The following is a 24010-nucleotide window of genomic DNA, read 5'->3' on the forward strand; positions in this document are numbered from 1 at the left end:
GAGGTGTTTTTTCTTTGTAAAATATCTCTAGAACAATATACCAGTTAATTTCATTACAAAATAAACAGACTGAGTAAAAAGAAAGAGCATGAAAAAATACATCTTTTTGGGAAGCCAAATTAGTAAATAATTTATTCACTAATTTGTAGGTAAAATAAAAGTGTTAAAGTGCTCAGTATTTTCTTAAATTAATCCACTAGTTCTGTCTTTGCAACAAACATAGCCACAGAAATAATGTTGCATTAATCTATTTTCCAACTAATTTAAAACTTCGTGTATTCTAAGTTAATACAGTTTTATGCTGATCTTATTAGCCAAGGTAATGAAAATAAAAATCTGACTCAAACTAAATAGATTTTGTTTAGGAAGACTTAATTTGTAATGTTACAATGTGGAAAGGTCAACAAAAATTGATCTGAAGTTTTATCAGAAGCATTAATAATTTAATTGCAAATAGTGGTCTGCAGGGCCTAATTTGCCATTCTGATGCTTCATAAGAAACTACATTTACATGTAAATTATATTCATATAATTATTTCTGTAGGTGCAAGTGGTTCATTTAGAACAAACACAGACATTATGTCAGATAGCACAGCATCAAAGTTTGGAAAAATCCTTATTTTTGTTTGAGTTCAGTGGAGTTGACACCATGTAAATATAACAAGAATGTATAGAGACATTCAGTTTTCTTTTTTTAACAATTATCTTAAGCAGTGTGCTAATAGAATGCAATAATTATTAGAGAAATCATAACAGACAAAAACTTCCAATTGTCCCATTTTGATTCAAATTGTGGCATTGCAGCTTAATTCAAAAGTAAGTCTGCTCGAGTCCGAAGAGTGCTGTTAACGGAAATGTTAGAACAAGCCAGAACCATATTCAGATTGCCTGAATTCCTAGAAACCTCCCTACTGGCTCAGCATCTCACAGACTTCTCTCAATCATTTAGAGGTGACTTACTATATCCATTGTTATAAGTGAGGAGCGTGAAACGCTTGTAAAACCTGGGTCACCCAAACAGGACTACAAATATTTTTGTAGCATATCAGCAAATCCAGAATCATTCACCCTTAAACAGAAGCAATGCTTTGTAATTCTAAATCCTTGAGTAACAGCCTAGACGAAATACTACTCCATTGATTGTTACTCTGACATTTAGTACAATAATCAGTTTTGTAACAAGTGGCCAATACAAATCAAATAAAGCAATACTGGTATTAGCTATGTTTTGAAGAATCCAACAATAAAGCTGGACCTATACTTACAGGTCTGAAAATGTGAATATCCTGAGTCCTAGACACTAAGTGAGAACTTTTTGCAATGCAAGTTGCTGTCTCCAGTTTATCTCCTGTTAACATCCAAATCTGCAAAAATAATGTAAAAGTTAATTTTGTTGGATATTTTTGTGTCTGTTGTCCATATCTAACTAACATGTCTCTCCAACCTTCATTTGATACTGCATGAGATTAGTGTATACCAATGTAAAACTTTTTAACTAAAATTAATGAACAGTTTTTACTGCAGTAACTCATAAAGAAGAGTTTGTCTTTAAACAGCTTCCATTCCCCTTTGCTTCACACAAAGTTTATGTCTCAATTTACATGAAGACAAGGGGAAATTGTGGCAACCCACTGGCAGTCAAACAGCAGAGAAAGCATGAACGCCTTTCCCTATCATCCTGATATTATCTTGGTCGAAAGACAGAGGATGCAGACAAATACTAAAGCAAGAACTATGGAGGTGGCTCACCAAAATGATGTGACAACTGTCTGATCCTAGTAAGAATCTACCAAGCAACAGCCAAGCTGTCAGATGGCATATCCTAGAGGAAGAACTATAGTCCCAATATTCCAAAGAGATCCTGCCCACAGACCACACAGAATTGCGAGGAATCATTCCTTAAAGTTTTAGGAATAAGGCTGAGGATGCATCTGTTCTCACTGTGAGACAGCTCTTTCCCTCAGCTCCACAACACAAACAAAACTGAAGGATGTCTGTATGAAATAACATTAGCCCTACACCAAACAGATGAGGCCATGCAGGAATAATGATTTAAGCTGCTGATGTAGATACTAAGGTAACAGTTGCAAGTTTGTTAAACCTGTTTATCTCAGGCAGATCATTTTCATTAGTGGCCATATTGGTCAGTGAGTGGATGAAATCCTCATTACTGTTTTTCCATTAGTAACCAAGTAATGTATAATTTTATGAACCTATTTATAGTTCCTGTTGTGTTCCCAGTTCACTATAATTTGGGCTGTGATTAAAGTCAGAACTATTTTAAGGATATGAAATCCCAGAACTCCATTGATAAGATACCCTAAAAACTGTCACACTGTTCTGCACCTATTTGTAGCAGCAGGACACACTGGTACAGATACAGCCTAACAGTCAAAATTGCTGATATATACAAGAAATATCAAGAGAAAACAAGAAAACAATGTATGTAGTAGTACTTCACGTATTTTGCACTAGTCACACTGAACTACAGAAGTGCGATGTGACCACAAGGCTTTAGTCCAAACACACATTTTTCTAATTGTGCACATCTGTCAGCAAATCTGCTAGGTCAGCAAATGCTTTGTGAAGCAGAGATTAATTGAAAACAGAAACACACAACAGCTAACTTGGGAAGGGATCTTTGGTGATAACCTAATCTAACTTCCCTGCTCAAAGCTGGCTCAACTACACAAAGCTGCTCGGGACTGTGTTGAGACAGTTTTGAACCTCTCCAAGCATGGAGACCCACCAAAATCTCTGGGAAATCTGCACTGGTGTAGGTCACACATACATTAGAATGGTTGATTTTTATGTTGAAGTGGAAATTCTGTATTTCAATTTGTGCGTGTTGCTTCTTTAGCTTTCACTGGGTATCCCTGAGAAGAGCCTGGGCTCTTCTGTAGTTCTAACAGTTTGCTCTTTTTATCTTTGCTGAAATTTTCTGCGAGCACCAAGCCTGAAAACATTATCACGTAAGTTTTGTGCCCAACTTGTTCAGTATAAATTTCAGCAAAGACAGTTTTATGTAGAAAAACAGAAGAATGACAGGGAGCCACATACATTTTTCTATTGGTAGTTTTTCCTACAAAATTACATTTAAGATCTTTGAAACCTGTGAGGTACAAGGGAGCTTCACACCATATCTACTTGTTTCCGCTATCTCATGCCCAGAACGTGCTTAGGACTTCGCATTATTTCTTACTTTGGATGAACCTGAATGTAGGCAAATATAAATCATGTATCGTAAAAAAAAAAAAAAACAGCACACACAAAAAAACCTCAACCCCCCCCCCAAAACAAAGCAAAAATAACGCCCCTCACATTAGTAAATGATAATCCATATGGCAGCAGTTCACATTCATTATTACCTTTATTCCAGCATTTCTTAGCATCTCTAGAGTAGGTCTAACATCTGCTTGCAGTTGATCTTCTACTCCAGTGAGACACAGCAATTCCATTTCCCGCTCCAAGCTCTCCACAACAGCAGCAACTTTCAAGTTTCTATCATGTATGCTTAACTTTGCTTGGTTATATCGACTCTGTTTGTGCAAACACAAAACCACTTAGACTTGGCTGTGACTCATAAAAGAAAAAGAAATAAACATTCTGTCTATCAATTGGTTATAATAAAAAGTTGTATTTAAACATCTTCAGTAAAGAACAAGGTTAAAAGTCAATTCAACATGTTTTTCTGATGAGTCATCTTCAGAGAACCCTCTGAAGACCTATTATGAATCAGGCATCACAGCACCTGAACTGAAGCTGCCCTGATCTTTGAGAACAAGCAGATTGTTTGGTCATTCTAACACACAGAATTAATATGCTGGCTTCAGGGGAAATATAATCCAGTCACATAATAAATTTAAACAGTATCCTGCATATAACTACTGAACAATCACTAATGAATCTATAGTAGTGTGTCATACTTCAAATACTGACATTTTTAATATGAGTCATCTTCTATACTAATGGAATAAAAAAGAGGAATCTTCCCTTTGAAGTAACTAAATAGGGCAAAATACAAGAGCTATGCTAATAATATCGATCATTTTATCTCTCCATACCTCAAAATCTTGATACTGTTCTTCAGTCAGTGACTTCTTGGCAACAACCAGAGTACGCAGCCCTTCTCGAGCCATATTACCACACTAAACGGATGAAAAGATAGAATAATTATGCAAATATGTAACTGCATGCTCGTAGTTCACACTATATGACTACATGCTAACAGAATGTATCCGTAGCATAGAAACTGATGTTTCTTTAGACAGTAGATGAGTTTGGAGAAACCACAAAAAGAATAAAGAATTTTCACTTCAGTTTTCCCAATGTGGTATACTGTTGGCAAGCCAATTAGATTTTTTTTTCTCCTAGCTTAAAGAAAATCTCTTGTAGGTGAAATTTTAAAAATAAAACTGTTTTTAAAGCATGCAACAGAGCTAAATTTTTGTTTTCAGAGAAATGCACTTCTTGTCAGAAAAAGGTCTGTAGATTAAAATACCCATGGAATAGCATGTCATAATGAAAAACAAGGCTGTCCATTGCTAAACATGTATTGATTTGACCTCATAAAGCTAAATAAATTAAACAAGTATTTTACGATTAATTGTGCATCATTATCGCCAAAAGTAATTTTTATGACATTTTGCTAGGTCTTCAGGGAGTTTAATTTATTCATGTCCCTGAATAAATCAAGCTGCCCTGCAGCAGATATTGATTCATATTGCCAATACCATTATGAACATACATGGTGTAATCATTGTATTAACATATTGTCTGTATGTAGGGTCAAAGTAAGATGATTACTGGTACCTACTAGAATGACACAGTGAAAAATACTAATTAGTTTTGAAGTTTGGTCACTAGCTATTTGATATTAGATTTAAGGAATATGGTAAAAAGCCATTTCAGTTTACCTACATTGCATATTAAATTTCATAATTCATAATCATTCTTCACTGTAGAATTTATAAAAGGTTATTTCAGGATAAATAGATTTATAAGAAAATACTTCTCAGAAGTAATTTGGTTTCATGTGAAAGATCAGTCATTGAAAAACAAATTTTCTTATGATAAGTATGAACATGTTCTTCTATGACTACTAACTTTGTTTTTCTCTATGCATTATGCAAGAATACAAAAGAATACTAAACCATTAAAGCTCATCCAGGGTATGTGTAACTGAACTTGAAAAGCCATTCAGTTAGATTTTTTTAAAATATATAAATATGTCAAAATTTATTTTGACTCTATTTCTTACCTCTTCTTCTAACCAATCATTGTACTGTACAATAGTGGACATCGCAACATCTGCACCCTTCATGTAAAACGTAATTTCTCCTGAAGACTCATCCTAAAATTTTACAGAAGAAACAGAAAAAAGATCTGTTTATACAGTCCAAAAATGACATACAAACAACCTGTCTTCTAAAGTAGTCAACAGAATATCATTTAAAAAAGACAAAGTACCTTGCAAAGGGTTGGATAAGTTTTACTTATCAGTTTCAGTTTTACTTTGCAGTTTACTTATCGTTTCCAACAACTTCTCTGATTCCATAGAGATGCATGTTCCCTACTTCCCCATATAAGACCATTTCTAACTGAAGTCAATGTGAATATCAGGTTCTCAGCATCCATAACATGCCTGTTCTTCCTAAATTTTAAAATGTCATTGTTATGCCCACTCTAACTACTGAAATATTTGTTTCTTTGGTGGCATTCATTCTTAATTTAAAAACAGGAAGTTTGCTCTGTAACTTTCAAATAATTGGAAATTAACAAATAATGGTGTTATGCATGTAACAGATTTTTTAATGATTAAACATTCATTGCTTAGTCAACTTCAGGCAAGTATTACCTGAATCAGGAGTTTGTGATGCATGGTCTGTTGCAGAAATAATAGATTCACCTGATCTGCAGGCTTCTCATAGAATCTCTGAACATGTCTAACACACTGTTAAACAGGTTTATAGTGTCAACGTCATTTAATGAAACACAGACTTTCCAAGTTCTCTCCAGAACTGAGCTCACACATGCTGTCTGAAGTATCTCTGCCCAAGGCTGATGGCATGCTTGGTTTGTCATCCATCAGCAAATATGGAATGGGATGAGTTTGATAGGTAGTTAACTAGGATGTAGCAGTAATGTAAACATGCAGCCAGTGTCTGAAGCTGTTCTGCCTGTCTGCTTTTAGTCAGGGAGAGGCAGAAATACATAGTGCGTACGTGTCTTGATATGAGCAGAGGTTTAAACCTTCCTTTACATGGTGTGGTGGCTCCCTTGCATTTGAGGTTTTAGTAATCATTATTATATCCCCACCTGGACGTCTAACAGACAACTAAGCATGTATTTGGTACACTCAGACCCTGTGGTGTTTTAGCTGTGTATGCATGCCTGAAAAAGCAGCAGCAGTAGCAAAGAAAGATTAATTACTACTGCAACAAATTTCCCACACTAGTTTATCTCTTGAAGAGGCAACATATTTTGCATGAGAACAGCAAACTGAAAATTAAAAATGAAGGCTTAACAATAACTTGCAAGATCAGAGCTTAAGCACAAACTATTGAACTTAACACGTTCTCATGTGAGAGATGAGTTTGTCCTTTACAAGGCTCTCTGCAACATCAGGTCAGCCTGAATTTCACACAATTGCTTGCCTAGTCAAATGTATGCTTTCCATTTGAAAATCCTGTGAAATGCATTCCTTGAAGGATCAAGTTTCTACTAAGAAATATCAAAATAAACATTCAGTAAAAACAGCTTTGGAGAGATGAAAAACAACCGCCTGCCACCAAATTACCCGAACTATGATTCCCATGCGCTTGCTCTCAGAAGTGAAGGGGAATATCTGCAGAATATAGTATGTCAGAATGTGTCCACCAGGGGTCTTCAGTTGCATGGAGGTCAAATCCCTGTTAACTAGAGTAAGACCAACACTCTCTGTCCACTGCACCAGAGCAACCTAAAGAGAAAAGAAAAAAGGTTTTGTAATTGACATTTCATGTTTAAGTAATGTTATATAAATCAGGCTGAAGCTAAAGAGCTGTTAAACAGAATAAAACTTCTGTACTAATGATGGCACTAAGTAGAAGATGTTGGGAGTATTTACATATAAAACTATTTGAGATATATAACTGAATGTATATTTTGACACTGCAATCTGTATATGGATAAACAAAGGAACTTACAAGTTTTTAGCTTACTTTATACCCTTGCATTGTTTTATTACTTTTTGTGTGAAGAATAATAAAATTCTTACTATATAAAATGAGATAGAAGCCTAACTTACAATTCTGCATCCCGTGAACGTATTTGTAAAATTTCCTTTTACAAACCCAGAAAAGCTTCATTATAGGTAGGTCACACCAAAAGTACTGCCTCCTATTTATTTCTACGGAAACTACAACTGATACAAAAAGCACAATAACACTGATAGAGAAAAATTCTCACCTACAAAACACTATTTTTCAACAAAGTCACCACCATTAGTTGTCCATTTTCACCAGCTACGAACAAGAACCTGCATGTTGTGCTCATAAAAATCTGCACAAGCAGAGGTGACCCGTTGTTGTCAGCACTGCTGAAACATACCACCCATCACCTCACTGTGCTCACATCCACTGTTTGATCTCCATAAACATTCAGCAAGCATCAATGAATGTCAGTGGGTGCCATTTTCTCCTGCATGGAGGAATTCAATGACACATCTTTGCTTCATATGCATTTCCATGTCAGACATCATTTTGTCAGACTGCCCCTCTGCTGCCATCTGTTGCACAACAACAAAATGTAATGGAATATTTGCAGGAAAGCGCAGCCCTTGTGTAAAAATCACTACTAGCTACCATTACATGGTATCTTAAATGCATGCCTCAGTGATTCCAAATTTATTTATTTACTTATTAAATTTTGGTGATATAGAGTGCACAGCATCTAGCTTCTGCTTTGTTCTGTTTTTTTTTTGTTTTTTTTTTTTAAACTAATGCATCAGATATTTCTCACCCATTCCAAGGAAAATTGATTTACGGTTAGTTACATTCCACATCTAAATGGGCAGTTTAATAAATAAATAAATCAATTCTCTTCAATTCAATTTTTATTTTTCTAAGTGTTAATCATAATTAGAAAATAGGTTTTAAAAGGAATAAAAAGGTAATTATAATGAAAATCCACACTTATTTTATGGAACCTACTTCTGCTCTTAATCTCAAACACTGCGATAAAAGACATGGAAGTAGTAAAATACTCAGGTAAGTTGAAAAGACATGATGACTACTGCCCAGTAAGAATTTCATCCAAACTAAGTAAATAATCATCGTGCAGCTTCTAATGAAAATTTTAAATAGGAAAAAATTAGTTATATGAACCCCCAAAGAAATCCTAATATTGCTGTCTGTGTAGGCATCAACAAAAATACGCTGTGATGCAGTTAAAGAAGGAAAAAAGAACACACTTTAAACAGCTCCATTTTTAAAACCCCAAATCACAGGAAGTCTTTTTAGAGATTTTTCCTCTTCAATAAGAGTACCATATAAGCTGTAAATGATCCAATACTCTCAAGGTTAATTTTCAATTTTAACAGTGAAAGGTTACTATTACATTCTGACCTGTAAATTGCATCTTTCTCCTAACACCCTATCATCTCATTTGTGTCCCTCTGCAGCTAGGACTTAAGTGTTCTATATTTGGTGACTCACATCTGTTTAATATTTCACTTATGCTTGGTTTCACCAACCATTTGAACTAGCATTTTGCAGCACAGTTATTTTGGATTCTTATACCTGGCCTACTGAACGTTTTTTTTTTCTTCTTTTAAATTGATCAGTGCAAGTAACATAGCAGAAGTAGTCAGTAAGTCTCAAGAGTCAAACAACTGCCAAAAAAGTAACAGAATAAACTTGACAGCAATACATTAAGTTTAACTCCTGTCATTCAGAATTCACTAGAGCAGTTAGATCGTAACAGTATCCCAAACAACACAGTCAAACCATACCATTAAATATCTGCAGATTTTAAAATATACAAATATTTAAAAGATGTATTTCACAGATGGTATGAAAACCAAAATTACCAATCTGCACAAATATGTATATACTGAATCTTTGGTTGTACAGAGTTCAGAAAAAGGATTCTTAGAAAACACTCTTCCTGAGTTTTCCCCTCTACAAGTGTATTCTATTCTCTTCGGTAAGTTTCTGAAAATTTAGATTAAAATGGTCTTGCAATTCAGCATGCAAACATCAAGAACCCTGAGAATGGTATGTAAACACAGTAGCTGTAGCTTCTACAGCACCTGACATATAAGATGCAGTCAGATAAAGCAATCAAACGATGAGCAAGCACAAAAAACTTAGCTGGAGATGCCATCATTTTGCTTTGAAAAAATAAAAAAAGCAATTCTAATGATAAATATTTGCCAATAACCATTAATTTCTTAGTATGTGCAGCTGAAATGGATCAAGTCTCCTGAGTTGAGGTTATGGACTTATGGCCTGTGCCTCAACTCATAAACCGTGTAGGGTTCCCAGGAGGGGAAATGCAAGGAGTCAGAGAAATTCTGTCATCTCTAACTTGTGATTTCTCTTCCTCCTTGGTAGCAATCCAACAGGTAGAAATAGTTACCACCTCTGATGTGACAAGCTCCAAGTAACATTTCCACATTAGGAAGGAAAGTAGTAAACATATACATTAAGATCTGACAAAAATACTGAGAAACGTCTTGTTCAGCATTTCTTACCTCAGATCTTCCTGATCCTACTTATCACATGCCCACTGATGAGGTCCAGCTGCCCCTGTAGGCAGTCTCTCTCCACTAGAAGCCACCAGCCCCTAAGAGCTGCCTCAGTTCACAGCCCCAAATACTAAACTCTTCAATTATCATAGCACAGATTGCCAAAATAAAGTTCAGAGACTTCCTAAGGAAACTCTCTCAATTACTGATCAAAGCAGTATCCTTAAGGTAGCCTGTTTCATTTTACTACTATCCCAGGAGGTACAAGTAGCTTCTCTGAGTATGACTGCATGTCCAGCTCAGTTCTCTGAGGAACGTGTGAGACAAAGGAAAACTTCAGCAGCACTGTTGTTACAGACCTTGCTGGCAGCTCTGCATGTTAGTTCAGTGGTTCGGGGATGGATCATCTCTTTTGCTTAGAAATGTTCACTTACTGAACTAAAAGAATTCAGTTTATAAATATATCAGGCAGTTTCTATAAAGTTCTATAAAATACACAAGACTTTTAAATGACAAGGATGCAGTTACCTATTCCATCAGTGATGACACAATCACCTAATAACGACAGGAAAATGAATAGTTATGGACTTCACAGGCCCCATATTAAGCACAAAACAAAAATTCCTGAAGGGTTAGAACTTCCTATTTAATTAGACCATTAGACTAACCTAAAACAAATACTAATCAACAATTTTAAACAAGAAAACACTTCAGAAAACATGCAACCCAATAGGTTACTAAAACTTTGGTAAATTTAGTTTTATCACAAGCCAATTCTAGATGATTTTTCAACTGTTTTTAACATTATTATTAAGGAAACAATATATTTTACAACAAGTTCCATTAGCCTATTAGTCTCTCATTTAATCATATGTGGCAGAAAAAGCTACAGGCATCTAAGCACACAGTTCAACAGCCAAAATAAAGACTGATGTGCAAGATGAAGCAGACTGTCCAGAGGCAGGATTTAAATCTAGTCCTATCTTTATTTTCAACTTTGAGGATGAAAGAGTGAAACACCTCCCTAACAAATAACAGAAGCTTGCTTCCTCTCAGGTGATGTTGAATAGCTTTAGGCTATTCAATCAATAGGTACAGGAGTGCCCCTTATTCAGCTCAACTCCAAGACCTTCTTTGAATCCCCCTCACCTTTCCCCATGAGGGTGAATGGCTTGCACAAGTCAGAGGACTTTCGTTCCCTCCCAGGTTAACATCTGCCCCATCTTCCCCTGGATTAGTAGGAAATACCGGGTATTGCACAAGTGTCTTACTGATTTTTATTTATGACAATTGCAGCTGAGTCCTTTTGATCCATGTGAAAGATAACCACCTCTTGTTACTTGTCATCTTGGGACCCTTGATGGCAGGAAGAAGTCCCAGTTGTTGAATAACTGATATAGTCACTTGAAGGAAGAAACATTACTAAATCCTGAAGGCCTTCACTTACTAGTTCCTTCTTAAAAGGTTGTTACTTCTTAGCCTAAGACCAAAAAATGTACCTAAACTGTTCTTGCTTGCTTTAGATACTACAACAGTCAGGACTGGAAGATACAGATCATCACAGCTTACAACTGATCCCTTTGAATTCTAGGCTATTCTGAACATAGCTGGTCTAAGCAACAGTAACTTACAGTAGATTACATCTGAGTAGAAAGCAGAAACAAACAAAAACAATTAAAAAATCCCACTCAGCTTGGGTAAATTAAAATGGAGATTGGATACTTACTCAACTGAAATATAACCTTTTATCAGACAAGACAAATAGCAATATATTTCTGTGAAAAAAAATATTCAAAACCCGATTTAGACTGAAGTTGTCGAGTACCTGAGTACACCTTCCTTGATAGGAACAAGCTTACTATTAAAGGTTGTGATAAAGGAGCAGTAAGAAGCTTCCACAGAGACTCCTCCTGGCTTTCACTTGGCTGTGTCCAGTCCTGTGAAAGTCATTTTGCAGTGATGTTGCAACCCTGCTCACACTTGGCCATCTACTCTGCTGACCTGGTTCTGATGCGGATTTTGGTCCTGCCTCATAGCTTCTCTCACAACTATCTGACTGTGGCTGATGTTGGTTATTGCTCTGGGTGCTGGTCCTAACTTCGTGACGATTTCCTAGCTTGAATTCAGATGTGTCTTACCATCATGGACATGTCGAGCAATGTATACTCTCAGCTGTTTCTATTTGTCATCACGTGATCTGCTCTGCTTACTGTGCTTGGCTATTGTGGGACAGAAAACATCAGCACTGAGGCCCCTAGCAGTGCTGTCAGTTTTTGACTTCCCCTTTCTTGCAGACAAACTCACCACTGCTGCACTCTAGCAGAAATACTAACAGCTCAGCATTTACAGAGTATTGCTAAGACAATTTATGATCAACAAGTTGCCACTTTCAATATGTGATATTCTCTTTTAACCTAACATCAGTTTTACTAAAAGATTCCCCACCTTGCAGCTGCTGTTAACTTTTTATCTCCACTGCATTCAGCAGTTTGAGAATGCCCCTGATTTGTACCAACATTGCTTTTGTGGAGCCATGCTATGAACCTGATCACTTCAGGTAAAAAATGTAAACAAAGGCTTTAAAGCCTTTGACATAAGTGAGTGAGCAGTTTGTAGGATCAGTGAAGAACTACGGATGGAAATTTAAGTTAGTTTTGTTGCTTAGAAGAATTCTCATGTAAACAGCCTTCCTTTCAGAGTAAATTAAGGGCATGTTCATTTTAGACAATAGGTTCTACTTTAAAAATCAGATTGCCACATATGGGATACACATGCAATATAATAATAAAAATAATAATAATGTGGCAATTTAAAGTTAAGACTATTGGTATGGTAACAGGGAAGTAGCTGGGAGCTGTTTCTCCACTGCTTGAATGATCCCAACAGTTGCTTTTAGGATTGTTCAACAATATGTTTCCAACAAGCATTGCTTTGTTTATATTTACGAACAATGATTTGGTAGTAAAAATTTGCAGTCTATCACTTTTCATCAAGGAACTTCAAAATTAAAATAAAATTATTAACTTAAAATACAGCTTGATCACGTGAAAAAAAACTGCTGATCAATATTCAAGACAAGCTATGGAGTAGTTATTCTTTGTAGGTCTCGAAGGTCAGGAAAGTGATGGTTTTATGCTACTGAGTGATTTGCTTTTCACAATACATTGACAAAACAACACAATTAGTCTTGCTTCAATAGGCACACACAATAAAATGAATTAAACAATACAACATGTCTCATACATTACAGCTTCAATTTTGTAAACACAAAAGCTGCTTCACTAAGGGCATATCATTTCCCTGTCTGTTTTTAAATGATTGTCTACGTATCATTCTAATTAATTTTAGAAGCTCTGTTGTCTTTGGACGGAAATGTTGGAACTAAATAACTGGCCACACTTTAAGGTATATTTAAATATTCAAAATCCTGGATTAAAAATGCTTGAAAATATACTGGTGCAGGACAAAGTATAACCAATAAATAGCTGGTTTATGAGAGTAAGCAGTCATTAAAAATCATGACTGATCGATCTTTTCTGACCAAAGGGGAACAAAGGTCTTCAAAGGCTCCTGTTCATAGCATGCCCCTGAATTGCTTTGGTCTGTGACCTTCGAACTCCACTGCTTTACCTACTTAGATTATACCTTTTTATGATTGTTCATTACATTAGGGTAGTTGGTTTTCTACAGATGAGCTGAACCCACATCTATGACAGCTGAGTAAGAGACATTTTTATTTTTTTCCGCAAGTTCTAAGTGAATATTTATTGTTTGCTATGCTACAGCTGTAGAGGACAAATGACAGACAAATGAAACTTTCTACTCTTTCAGAGAAAATGAAATATTGATCACTTATCATAAGAAACAAAGAGCCTGGCATAAGTAGGGTTCACATTATGAATACGAAATCAGTTACTTATCTCAGGTTGCTCTAGCAAAAGATAAATACATCTTTTATGATGAATGTACCTACTTCTAAATGTGCATACTTTCTTTTGGTTATATTTTATCTGTATATGGAGGCAAACACGCACAGATGCAAAGAATTTCAAATGAATTCAAGTCGTTTCATTAACTGTATTATGTGTCAATACAGTGCTCAAGTGCTTCTTATACTTTTCTACATGGAAGAATAGTTTATACTTACACATTATTCCCTGGCCTTTATATGCTACCATGATAACATGCAATATTATACAAGCAAAAGACAATTGTGCAAATAACAACTTTGAAAAGACTGCAATCAAGCCAGTTCCATTTACAAAATCTAGGAGAATAGAGTTGTAACGCTGAGAAAGTACAATGCATAAAACTGGTTAAGTCTATTAAATGATAATGTTGCTTATTAACCAAATATGTTGTGATAGGTCAGTGATGAGGTTAAACAGAAAACATCAATTGAACCATTTCCCTAAATAAAGCTCCAGGGTGCAATATTCAAAGCACTTTATTCAATAAAAAATGCTTTTAAAATGGTACTTTGGTGATTGGGAAACATTGACATCATCCGTCAACCTAACTGCAGTAAAGTTCAATAAGCTAAATAATGAACCATTTGCATTATTTTCCTTAGGCTCCAGTGATTTGCAAACACTGCATCAATAGAACTCTTTAAAAAATTATGATAAAGACCTGCTAGTTTTTCAACTCTTAGTCTTTTTGCTGTCATGATGCAATTTTTATGCTATTAAATGTTTGCTGTAGCTTCACTGTTTAATATGACTTCACTTAGTATCAATTTCTAATTATATTATACTTGTTCAATATCACTTTAGCAGTTTCAAACATTATATTTGAAAAACGTAGGAAATGTAATGCTGTCAGTTCTAAACCATGTTCCCAGTTTATCATTTAAACTGCATATAGCTTGAATCTGTGAGTTGAGGTGATAAAAAAAATCATTGTTAAAAATACCTGTGCATTCTCTTCCTTTAAACACAAATGGTTTCTTTGTTGCTGTCTTTCTTTTCCACTTTGCTTTTTACCCTGAGCTCTGTATCTGTCATCTAAACACTTTATCAAATTTTCTTTTCTTTTCTTTTTCCAAGGGCAAATTCTTGAGTGTCTTCTTAGGGCACCACCTGCATAATTTTCCAGTCTTACAGATGTTTTCCTTAGCAAATATAGGAGGGGAACTGATATTTAAGGTAATATTTTCAGATTCCAAACAACTGAATGAATACACAGAAGCACAGACACAGAAAAAAGCAAGTGCATGAAAAAAACTAAATCTCTCTCAATCGCACATCTCTTTGTCTGCTTTAGGAATACCTTTGGTTGTTAAAGCAGAACATTCACTTACTCTTTAGCTGTCATCACATCCTTCATTACATTTAGCACTACCTTGAGGCTCATTACACTAACACATTCAGCAAATATGATTACATAAATACAGATATGAAAATTTGTACATGGTCACAAATGTAAGTAAAACATTACACAACTACAGTAACAGATTATATTGTCAGTACATCTCTGGAGTAAACAAAGGCTCTTGCAACATCCTCAAGTCACAATGCAGATCAACTGGTATAATATAGCACCACATATAGTATTGTAGAGTTTAGATTTTAGCCAGAGGGCAGTGTTTTAAGTCCTACCTACAGTCCATTTTTGAAGTGGATGTCCTAACTGCCACTTTTTAGATCTCTGAGAACCAGTCACTTCTCTATATTTTGCAATTCCATGACACTATGAACTGTGTTTATAGCATCTGAGATACATGCAACTCCAGCTAGTTCTGTACAAACTTCATTTGTTGCATTATTAAAAGTACTTGTTATAAACTTGTTACTTTTATCAATTAGTTTGCATTTGGAATTGATAATATACTAATAATATTATGTATGATGATATGGTTGATAAGCTAGATGTGCAAACAAGTTGTATACCAGGAATAACAGGCCAGGATGACATTTATGGAAGAAATACTACCTTGTATTTCATCACCTTGTAAAGTCAGAAGAATACACAGGCTTTCATGTACACACCATCTTCTTCACATCTTACAGAAAACTTGTTTTGATTATAAGTTACTGTGACTACACCACTAACAGTATATTCAACCATCAGGCACAGAACTTTTTTAGAACAATGCCCTTTCAATCTGTACACTTTCAGAGGCAAAGTGAACTCTTAAGTACTCTATTTTCAAGGGTACACACATTTTTTGTGAGTGGACTAGAATTATTTTTATGCTTACTTTGTAGTATCTTGAAACTTGAGCATTGCTGCTCTCTTGTAATATTCTTCTGGATTAAATCTAAGGCAACCACCATTTCAGAATCTGAAACAGGACTTTTCAGAACAGTAACTCAGATTGAATTAAAGTAGTGGGGTGTTGAAAATTTGGATTTCAATGTAAGTCAAATGCATGATTCACTGAAATAGGGTTTTAAATTTGTTTTTTACTTCATGCAATTTTGACTGAATCCTGAAAATTACTCAGCTTCCTAGTCTGAAGCTCAAGCTTTCTACAAGAGTATTTGAGGGTCAGGCTTTCTTCCACTTAATGAATCATTATATTTCACTAATTGGTAGTGTCACTAGTTAATGTACTTGGTTGTCCATTATTCAAAGCTGAGTTTCATATTCCCCCTTGTATATTTGTGCTATGATCTATGAATGGATTAATGTTTTGAGAATAAACCTAATAACTTTAATTGCAATACTCGATGCAGTTTGATTGATCTCAAAGCACCAACTTCACAGAAGTCTTAGTCAAATAACTGAAAAAACCTTAATATAAATCTAGATCTTCCCTACAACAGGAAAAGAAATTAAACCAGACTACTGTAAGTTCAAAGAAGCACTTCACGCAAAACACTTGTATGAGAGCTGTTCTGAAAGTAATGCCTCCTATGTTGGCCCACGACATCAGAGGCAAACATGGGTGGTATGACATCAGAGGCTGAACCTTCACATCAATATTCTATTACATTTTGTTGCCGAGACAGATGGCAGCAGAGGGATGGTGTGACAAAATGGCATCTGACATGGAAGCGTGTATGAAGAAAGGATGTGCCATTTAATTCCTCCATGTGTGGAAAACCTGCATCCACCGACATTCATCGACGCTTGCTGAACTTTTATGGAGACCAAACAGCGGATGCTGGCACAGTAGGTAGTGTTGTTTCAGCAGCGGTGACAGTAACATGAAAGACAAATGGTGTTCTGGACAGCCACGCTCACCTGTCACCACAAAATGAAGAATGTCTCGATCAGCTCATCTGCATGAATCGACTAATGGTGGTGACTGTTGAAAAATAGTGTTTTGTAGCTGAGAATTTGCTCTGTCAGTGTTATTGTGCTCTTTGTACTTGTTGTAGTTTCCACGGAAATAAACAGGAGACATTACTTTCAGAGCAAACTGCATATTTCACAGTTCCTTTCTTTTTAACTTAGTCAATCGTTTTGAATGAAGATGATTATTTTTACTCTTGCATACTAACCTCATCAGGGCTGGAAGCCTGGTAAGCTCGATTTTCATCACTGAAGTCCTGATCCACCTCTGCATATTCCGTTTCTCCAGACACACCAGCACGAGATTCATATACTGGGGTGACATTGTGGCACAGTGCAATAGCCTTTACTGCTTCATGTATTCGGCTGCTGACACTCTTGCGGACTTTAGGTGCAGAAGACTGAGGTTTCCTAGATGGTGTTGAACTTGTACTGTTTCCACTATTCTGGGAGTGAACCTTTAAGACCCAACACAATCAACAGTAAGACAAAGTTCAAAAACTGGAACAAAAAATAAATACTAGTATGCATCTATTTGTTTCTTTTGTTACAAAGGGTGATAAATTGTAAGTATAGTAGCCATTTATTTCATAAAACCTTCTGTGAACTCATTCATTTTTTGACTCATAAAAACACTCATCTACTTTTCTCTAGAACTAATAAGTGACTGCGGGTTCATCATCTTGCCTTTAAATTTACATCTCAATAACAGAGATTCCAAACAGCAGAGAACAGAAAAATACGAAGTTATAACAAGTATAAAATAGAAAGGGTGAATAGACTGACATGGACTTTACTTCCCATGGGTTATTTTTAAAAAAGTACTTAAGTCAGCAACCAAATGAATGAGTTTAGAAATACCAGAACAAGGCTGCAAGGGAGTTGTTTGGTCTTTTTTTTTTTTTTTTTAATTTTTTCTTCTTTATCTTGTTATCTGTGTACATTCTGAGATTGGAAATGCAAATCTCACAATTTAACATTGAAAAAACCTCCTTCTTTAAATCTTCAGTGAAATCTTTGGTATTTTAAAGAGCCCTACATGGAACAACAGAACAAAAGCAAGTATCATTAAGTATAACAATTAGTACTTGTTAAAAAATACTGCTGATTTTATTTGAGACCTATTTAAATTTCTACACTATTGGTAAACCAATGCAGTTTGTAGAATAGCTGCTTCTGCTGCAGGTTGGATTTTTTTTTGTTCTTAGCAGAGTGCAATCATTTAATTAAAAGACATTGCTAAACAATAGTCTGACACACATTTAAGGACACTGTTGCTGGAAACCAGCCAAACTAGCACCACTTTAAACTATCCTTCAGAAATGCTGTAGCCCATGATCAAATTTGTCTTTTAATATAGTATTACATAATTCACTGAAAGTAACTGGTTTTGTTTCTCAAATCAGCATATGAAATATATATATCTGTAAAACTAGCAAAGAGTCTTCTGTTCACTCCGGGGTTACTCAGAAAACCTCTTCAGAAACCATGTGTTTTTTTCCTCCTGACTGCTATCTGCTGAACCGTGAACATTCTGCCCATCAAATTACAGTGTTGTCTAATAAAGGGTTTAACTTTCTGCTCATCTGGCACTGCTTTTCAGCTACCGCTTTAAACCTCTGCATTTGCATTCTGCTAACGCTGATGCCATTACAGCTGCAAATAAATTAAGCTGATTTACTCCTTCTGAATTATGTTATGTTTATTGATGCTTGTATAATTTAATTTCACACAAATTCCATTAAAGATTATGCCCTCTATCACAAAATGCTTCCAGTGGGGAAATATAATCAGGTTATAATAGATTTGTGTGTTACATTAAGATGACAATAGTCTAGTAGGTCCACTGTAATAATAAAACAGAACACAAACAAGGGATAAAATCAATGTCACACAAGAATCACTGCCTAGCTAACTGGCAGCTTCTATTACCATAGATTAAATTAAAACCTCACCATAGTTTTGAGATTGAAGCAATTGTTTAATAGTTGCTTGTTTTGTTCAAGAAACTCCTTCATTTTTCTGTTTTAAATAGTTTATAGTAGTTTCTAGCAACACACAATTACAGCATTATTTAAACATTAAGTAGAGTTACATAAAGCCAAAAAAAAAGAAGTTCCAAGAATGTTCTTTTCATCATTCAAAAGCAAACCTAGATTTGGAGGAACTGCTAAGGGGAAAAAAGCTTCCTTTGCTTTTCTTCAAAAATTTCAGTGCCAAATCTGTTACAGTAATTAAATCTTAATTAAGCATGGGTATCACTCATTAAATTTTACAGCAAACTAGTAAAACCTTTAAGCAAATAGGAATTCCAAAAATTATGCAATTCTTTTCAGATGGAATAATTAAGGTCAAAAAATGAGAACAGTGTTAATAAATATGCATACTCTAGAAGAGAACTCGTGCTTAGTCTTCAGACTCAGTCCTACTGTGCTGAAGCTTGTCAGTCGATACAGTTGACACAGTGAATACCCAATCTACTACAAGAAAATGATGGTTGGGTGATTTTTACAAACATTGTCAGGTAGCAATTACTTTCAGTAACCCATCCTGAACAAAATCTGGACTACTGATGGTAAAAATCTTCATAACTCAGTTCTCAGGCTTATTGTTGCCTCTCAGTTACTGTTGATGGCTGTATTTATAAGAATTAAGCTTTTTCTTGGATAAATCTAAGAAGTGGATCTCTTGATTTGTTTAGATGCGAAGTAGAGAAATTCAAGTTACAAACTAAAAACAAATATTCATTGTTTAGTTTTTGCTTTCCTTTCTGCTTCTTTTCCCAAAAGCTACGCAGTACTAACTGAGTCCAGACTGGTGTCAAAACTTTCAAAAAACACAAAAAACACTAAAAACAAACAAAGCAACAACAGCAAAAGACAAACAAATGAGAAGGAAACTGTAACTCAGAAACACCACACAACTAAAGATTGTAACTAATTGTTCATCCACCAGTACTTTAACAAGAGAAAATGAGCACAGGATCAGTCATGTTCTTTATCCCGGAATCAAGTCCTTAGAAAGGTTTGCAGAAGGCCAGATACTTTACATATGTGGGAGATGCAAGTGATATTGGCAGAATTCAAATTTCCTTCTCCGTCCCACAGCTCACCAACATACAGACAAGGAGTCATAAATCTCTTCCCAGACCAAGTACTCATATTCTAAAGGAACACCATCAAACACTTTCTTCTCAACAAGTAGAGAGTTTTCAATTTTTTCCCTCACTGTACGCTGTTTTCAATCTTATCTTTAACCAAATGTTTTTAAAACATTCAAAATATGCTTTTATAAAAATTACGTCTTTGTATGTTTTATTTTGATCTATTTTTAACTTTTTGTTATGCAAATTAATGTGGTTTTCATTGTCTATTCCTGATGAATGTATCTTCAAAGATGTAATTACTGTTTCCCATGTTCTGGGTATTTACTCGTAATCTGCAGTCTCAATAATGAATAGCTTACTCTGAGATGATTTGGCAGAAGACAAAGTACTCTGCACAGACAAGTTAACACAGAGTCCTGCTGGGGAATAGGAAAGTAAAATCCTTTAAGCGTGCTGTGAGAAACTTTAGAATCAGGAGAGAACAACATACTGTCTCACATCCTCCCCTTCATCATATCTGTTACGATATGTCTACAAATGGAAGAACATCCCCAGCATCTCAAATTTCTTGACATGATCAACATTGCAGTGCTGTACAAAAATCTCAATCTTAAATGCAAAAAAAAATTATAAATGAGATACCTGTGAGTAAGAGTTTATAATATGACTCTGAATTTCATCCATTGTGTCAGTTCCATAGGACACGGTACCTAGGTGGAGGCGCTTAAATATCATTTCATTCTGCGTGAGTGTTCCTGTAATAAAGAAGAAGTCCTTTACAAAGCAGCAAAAATAGATATTGAGAAGGCTAGAAAAAAAGAAAACTTTTTTTTGGAAAAGAAGGAGTGAATCATGAGTTAGCATCAGTTTCATTAATTAAAATGTCTGTGAAGAAAGATCAGTGTTAGTCACACTAAGACTGAAGAAATGCCTGGTTCAATCTTCAAGCTGATTCTGCTAACAGAACTAAACATAGAAATCAGAAAGAGACAAAAACATTTTCCCCAGACAAAAACACTGAAAATGCAGTATATGAACAGTGACTCTCAAACACCAATGCAAGTTTATAACATCAGAAAAGCTAAAGGAAAAAAACCAAATACAAACATACAGAAATCCAGCACCTCACGTACAAAATCAGATATGATGGCAAACAGGCATGTTCAATGTTATCTAGAATAAGTCACTAACATCACTTCCAAATTTGACTTATTTGGTCTCCAACCAGAACAAGCCAGAATGGATGAAATCACTGTTTTCAGAACTCACTCCCCATTTGTGAGAAAATACAAGGTGTCAGTCACAGCCTGGCACTTTGTGTCCACCTCTGCCAACATGTCACATTGCTGCACTTGGAAAAGCTCTAACCGAGGACTGGAGGTTCAGGCTTCCATGATGAGGCCCACGAGCCAAAAAGGGCACTACTGCCTGGCTTCCCATGGGGTGCTTGCAGAAGATTATTCTGATAATGATCCTTCTTAAAAATTTGTTCTATCATTCCTCAAAGTGAAATTAATCAGCACAAAGCTTTGGGTAGTCCAAATAAATAAATGTGACTACATTCTAACGATAAAAAAAAACAAAAATGTGATACTAAGGTAACATTCTTGAAGCTTCTGTGGTATTTTTAACAGAGAGCATATGACAATTACCTACAAATAAGAACTGCAGGATAAAGTATTTCACGTCTTCAATGCAGTATGCCTAAAGACACATGACACAGGAACAGGGAAGGCTAAAAGCACAATTTATGCTATAATTACTATATGGAAAAAAAACAGTTTGGTCATTTAGCATCCAGTTTATGCATCTAATAGGGCTTGAATCATTAGTGATATTCAGAGATTCAATGGGGTTGTAAAAGTCATATCTTTTTCAGTTACACTTGATATGTCTATCACTCCTGCATTCTGGTAATACCTGTGTGGTGACCTTCATCTCAATTTTGCATCATCAGACTGCAGTATTAGAACATGCCTCACTGCGTTACTATACTACCATGAGGTTATCATTCCAAATATATTCCTTTTTCCCCCTCTGTCTTTAAAAACTGACACTTCACATTCGCTTGTCCTTACATGTTGTTCAGAATTTTTTACTACAGCTATGTCATTTGAATTGTGAAAAATATTTAATATAAGGTTTATCTGAAATACATACGTTCTACACAAAACACATAACATTATAAAAAATGCACTTGATATTCCCAGCTCTGGGAAACAGTTGATGAAGACAAAGTTCCTGATCTCTAGAATTAGCAGATCAGAAACTTTATGTTACTTTTATACAATGGATAAGATTATTTTGCATTTACAGTAATCATGCAAGACCATGAGGAATTACTTTTTTGCTTTCACAAGCTTTATTTTTATTTGAAGAACTTCCTGTCAAATTTGATTTCATTTGTGATGTAATTGTGGACTAAGAAAAAAAGAACGAAATAAAACAACCTCCAGCCTGCAGATACAAAACATGGAAATTTCCACTTGCAAATATGAGGAACCAAAATATCAATTTTGAAAAAATCCATAACCAAAATAAAAAGCCCAAATATTCACTTTGTTCAATAATGCTAATTGTAAATTTCTTGCAATAAAATTTGCATAACATTTGTTATTTTCCAGGAATGCTAAAAAACTTCTCACTGCCCTCAGCTTTGCCAAGCCTTTGAATTAAAATAAACGCTCCCCAGGAGTTCTGAAACTAAATGCTACTCAAAAGCTGAGACAGCAGTCAAACCTGTTTCCCACTAGTTCTGTAACTGCTGCTTGGGAAAACTGAGAGGAAACAAAATTGCCTCTATGATTATTATATGGAGAGATTATTTCTTCTGACATCACTAAATCAGTTCAATTCCAAATCATGCTTAGTGAGAGAACTGTAGATACATAGAAGAATTTGCGTAATTCCCTCCCACCTCAGCAGAGGAGAAAAGCTTTTGAGCTGAAAAGCATGGATTTTCCTATATTGCAAGAATTAGGAACGACTGATGGAGGTTCAGGAAAAATGGATGAGGGTCAATAAAATATAAAGACATAAGCTTAAACACTAGCAACCCCGATTTAATTTTTGAATCTTATACATTACTTAAAATGGAAGGATGTTGATCTTATCAGCTACAGTAATAGGAAACATCTATGGCATATGAAAGAAAGCTGCAAACATATCTGTACCTGCTAGTCAAAATTCTAATGAGTAGAATAAAAAACACAGAAACAATTACTTCCTGCCCATGGATTTTCAAGACTAGGCTTAGGCTTTCAACAATAGCCACAATAAATCTGAAGCACTTTTAGGCAAATATAGGTAGCTGTATTTATGAATGCACAACTCCCCCAAATTAAAAAAATATATATATATATATTCCAGTATATTCAAATGGAAGTTGAAAGTTTTCCTGTGCATGAAAATTAAGGCTTCATTTCTACATTCTCTTAACGAATAGAACATGAAAAAGGACAAAAACATTCCCAACTACACAATCAAAATATTTCATAATGCCAATCAGTCATGTTACTACTTCAGAAGTTCTAAAATTTTAGTCTTCTAGAACAAAACCAATAATCAATACCTTGAAAAAACAACGCATCTTTTACTTTACCCACCAAAATGTAAGCCCTTCAAATATCTAGAAGTAGATTTTCTTATATAGGCCAACTTAGGAATGAAAAAGAACCCCAAAAAGAGCCATCTTTCTAGTCTGCTCAAGGCAATAAAAGAACTTATGAACAATATGAGAACTTTCTATTTTTAAAAATTCTTTTTAATCACCTACTTATTGATATCAAGCTTTCAGGATATTGCTAATATGAAGAGTTATCAGATAAATAAAGCTATTTTAGAAAAGCTTCCAGAAATTATGCTAGTCAATGTTTGATCTACTACTAATAGAACATCTTAATAAACTTTGCTCTGGAATCATAGTATCATAG

At 35.1% G+C, this 24010-nt stretch overlaps 1 protein-coding gene across 2 annotated transcripts in view; it reads right to left on the reverse strand.

Moving 5' to 3' along the window:
* The window catches only part of ATP9B (ATPase phospholipid transporting 9B (putative)), a 167117-nt gene that overhangs the window by 13454 nt on the left and 129653 nt on the right, over positions 1 to 24010 (reverse strand). For both annotated transcript variants that reach the window (XM_021385725.1, XM_021385724.1), the window contains exons 14-20: positions 20721 to 20833; positions 17182 to 17430; positions 6800 to 6961; positions 5261 to 5353; positions 4065 to 4148; positions 3369 to 3539; positions 1266 to 1364 (exon numbers count right to left, since the gene is read on the reverse strand). In XM_021385725.1, coding sequence (XP_021241400.1) covers positions 1266 to 1364; positions 3369 to 3539; positions 4065 to 4148; positions 5261 to 5353; positions 6800 to 6961; positions 17182 to 17430; positions 20721 to 20833 — 971 coding nt within the window. The remainder of the gene's footprint in view (positions 1 to 1265; positions 1365 to 3368; positions 3540 to 4064; positions 4149 to 5260; positions 5354 to 6799; positions 6962 to 17181; positions 17431 to 20720; positions 20834 to 24010) is intronic.

Source organism: Numida meleagris, chromosome 2 (assembly GCF_002078875.1).
Source record: "Numida meleagris isolate 19003 breed g44 Domestic line chromosome 2, NumMel1.0, whole genome shotgun sequence".
Taxonomy (NCBI): Eukaryota; Metazoa; Chordata; class Aves; order Galliformes; family Numididae; genus Numida; species Numida meleagris.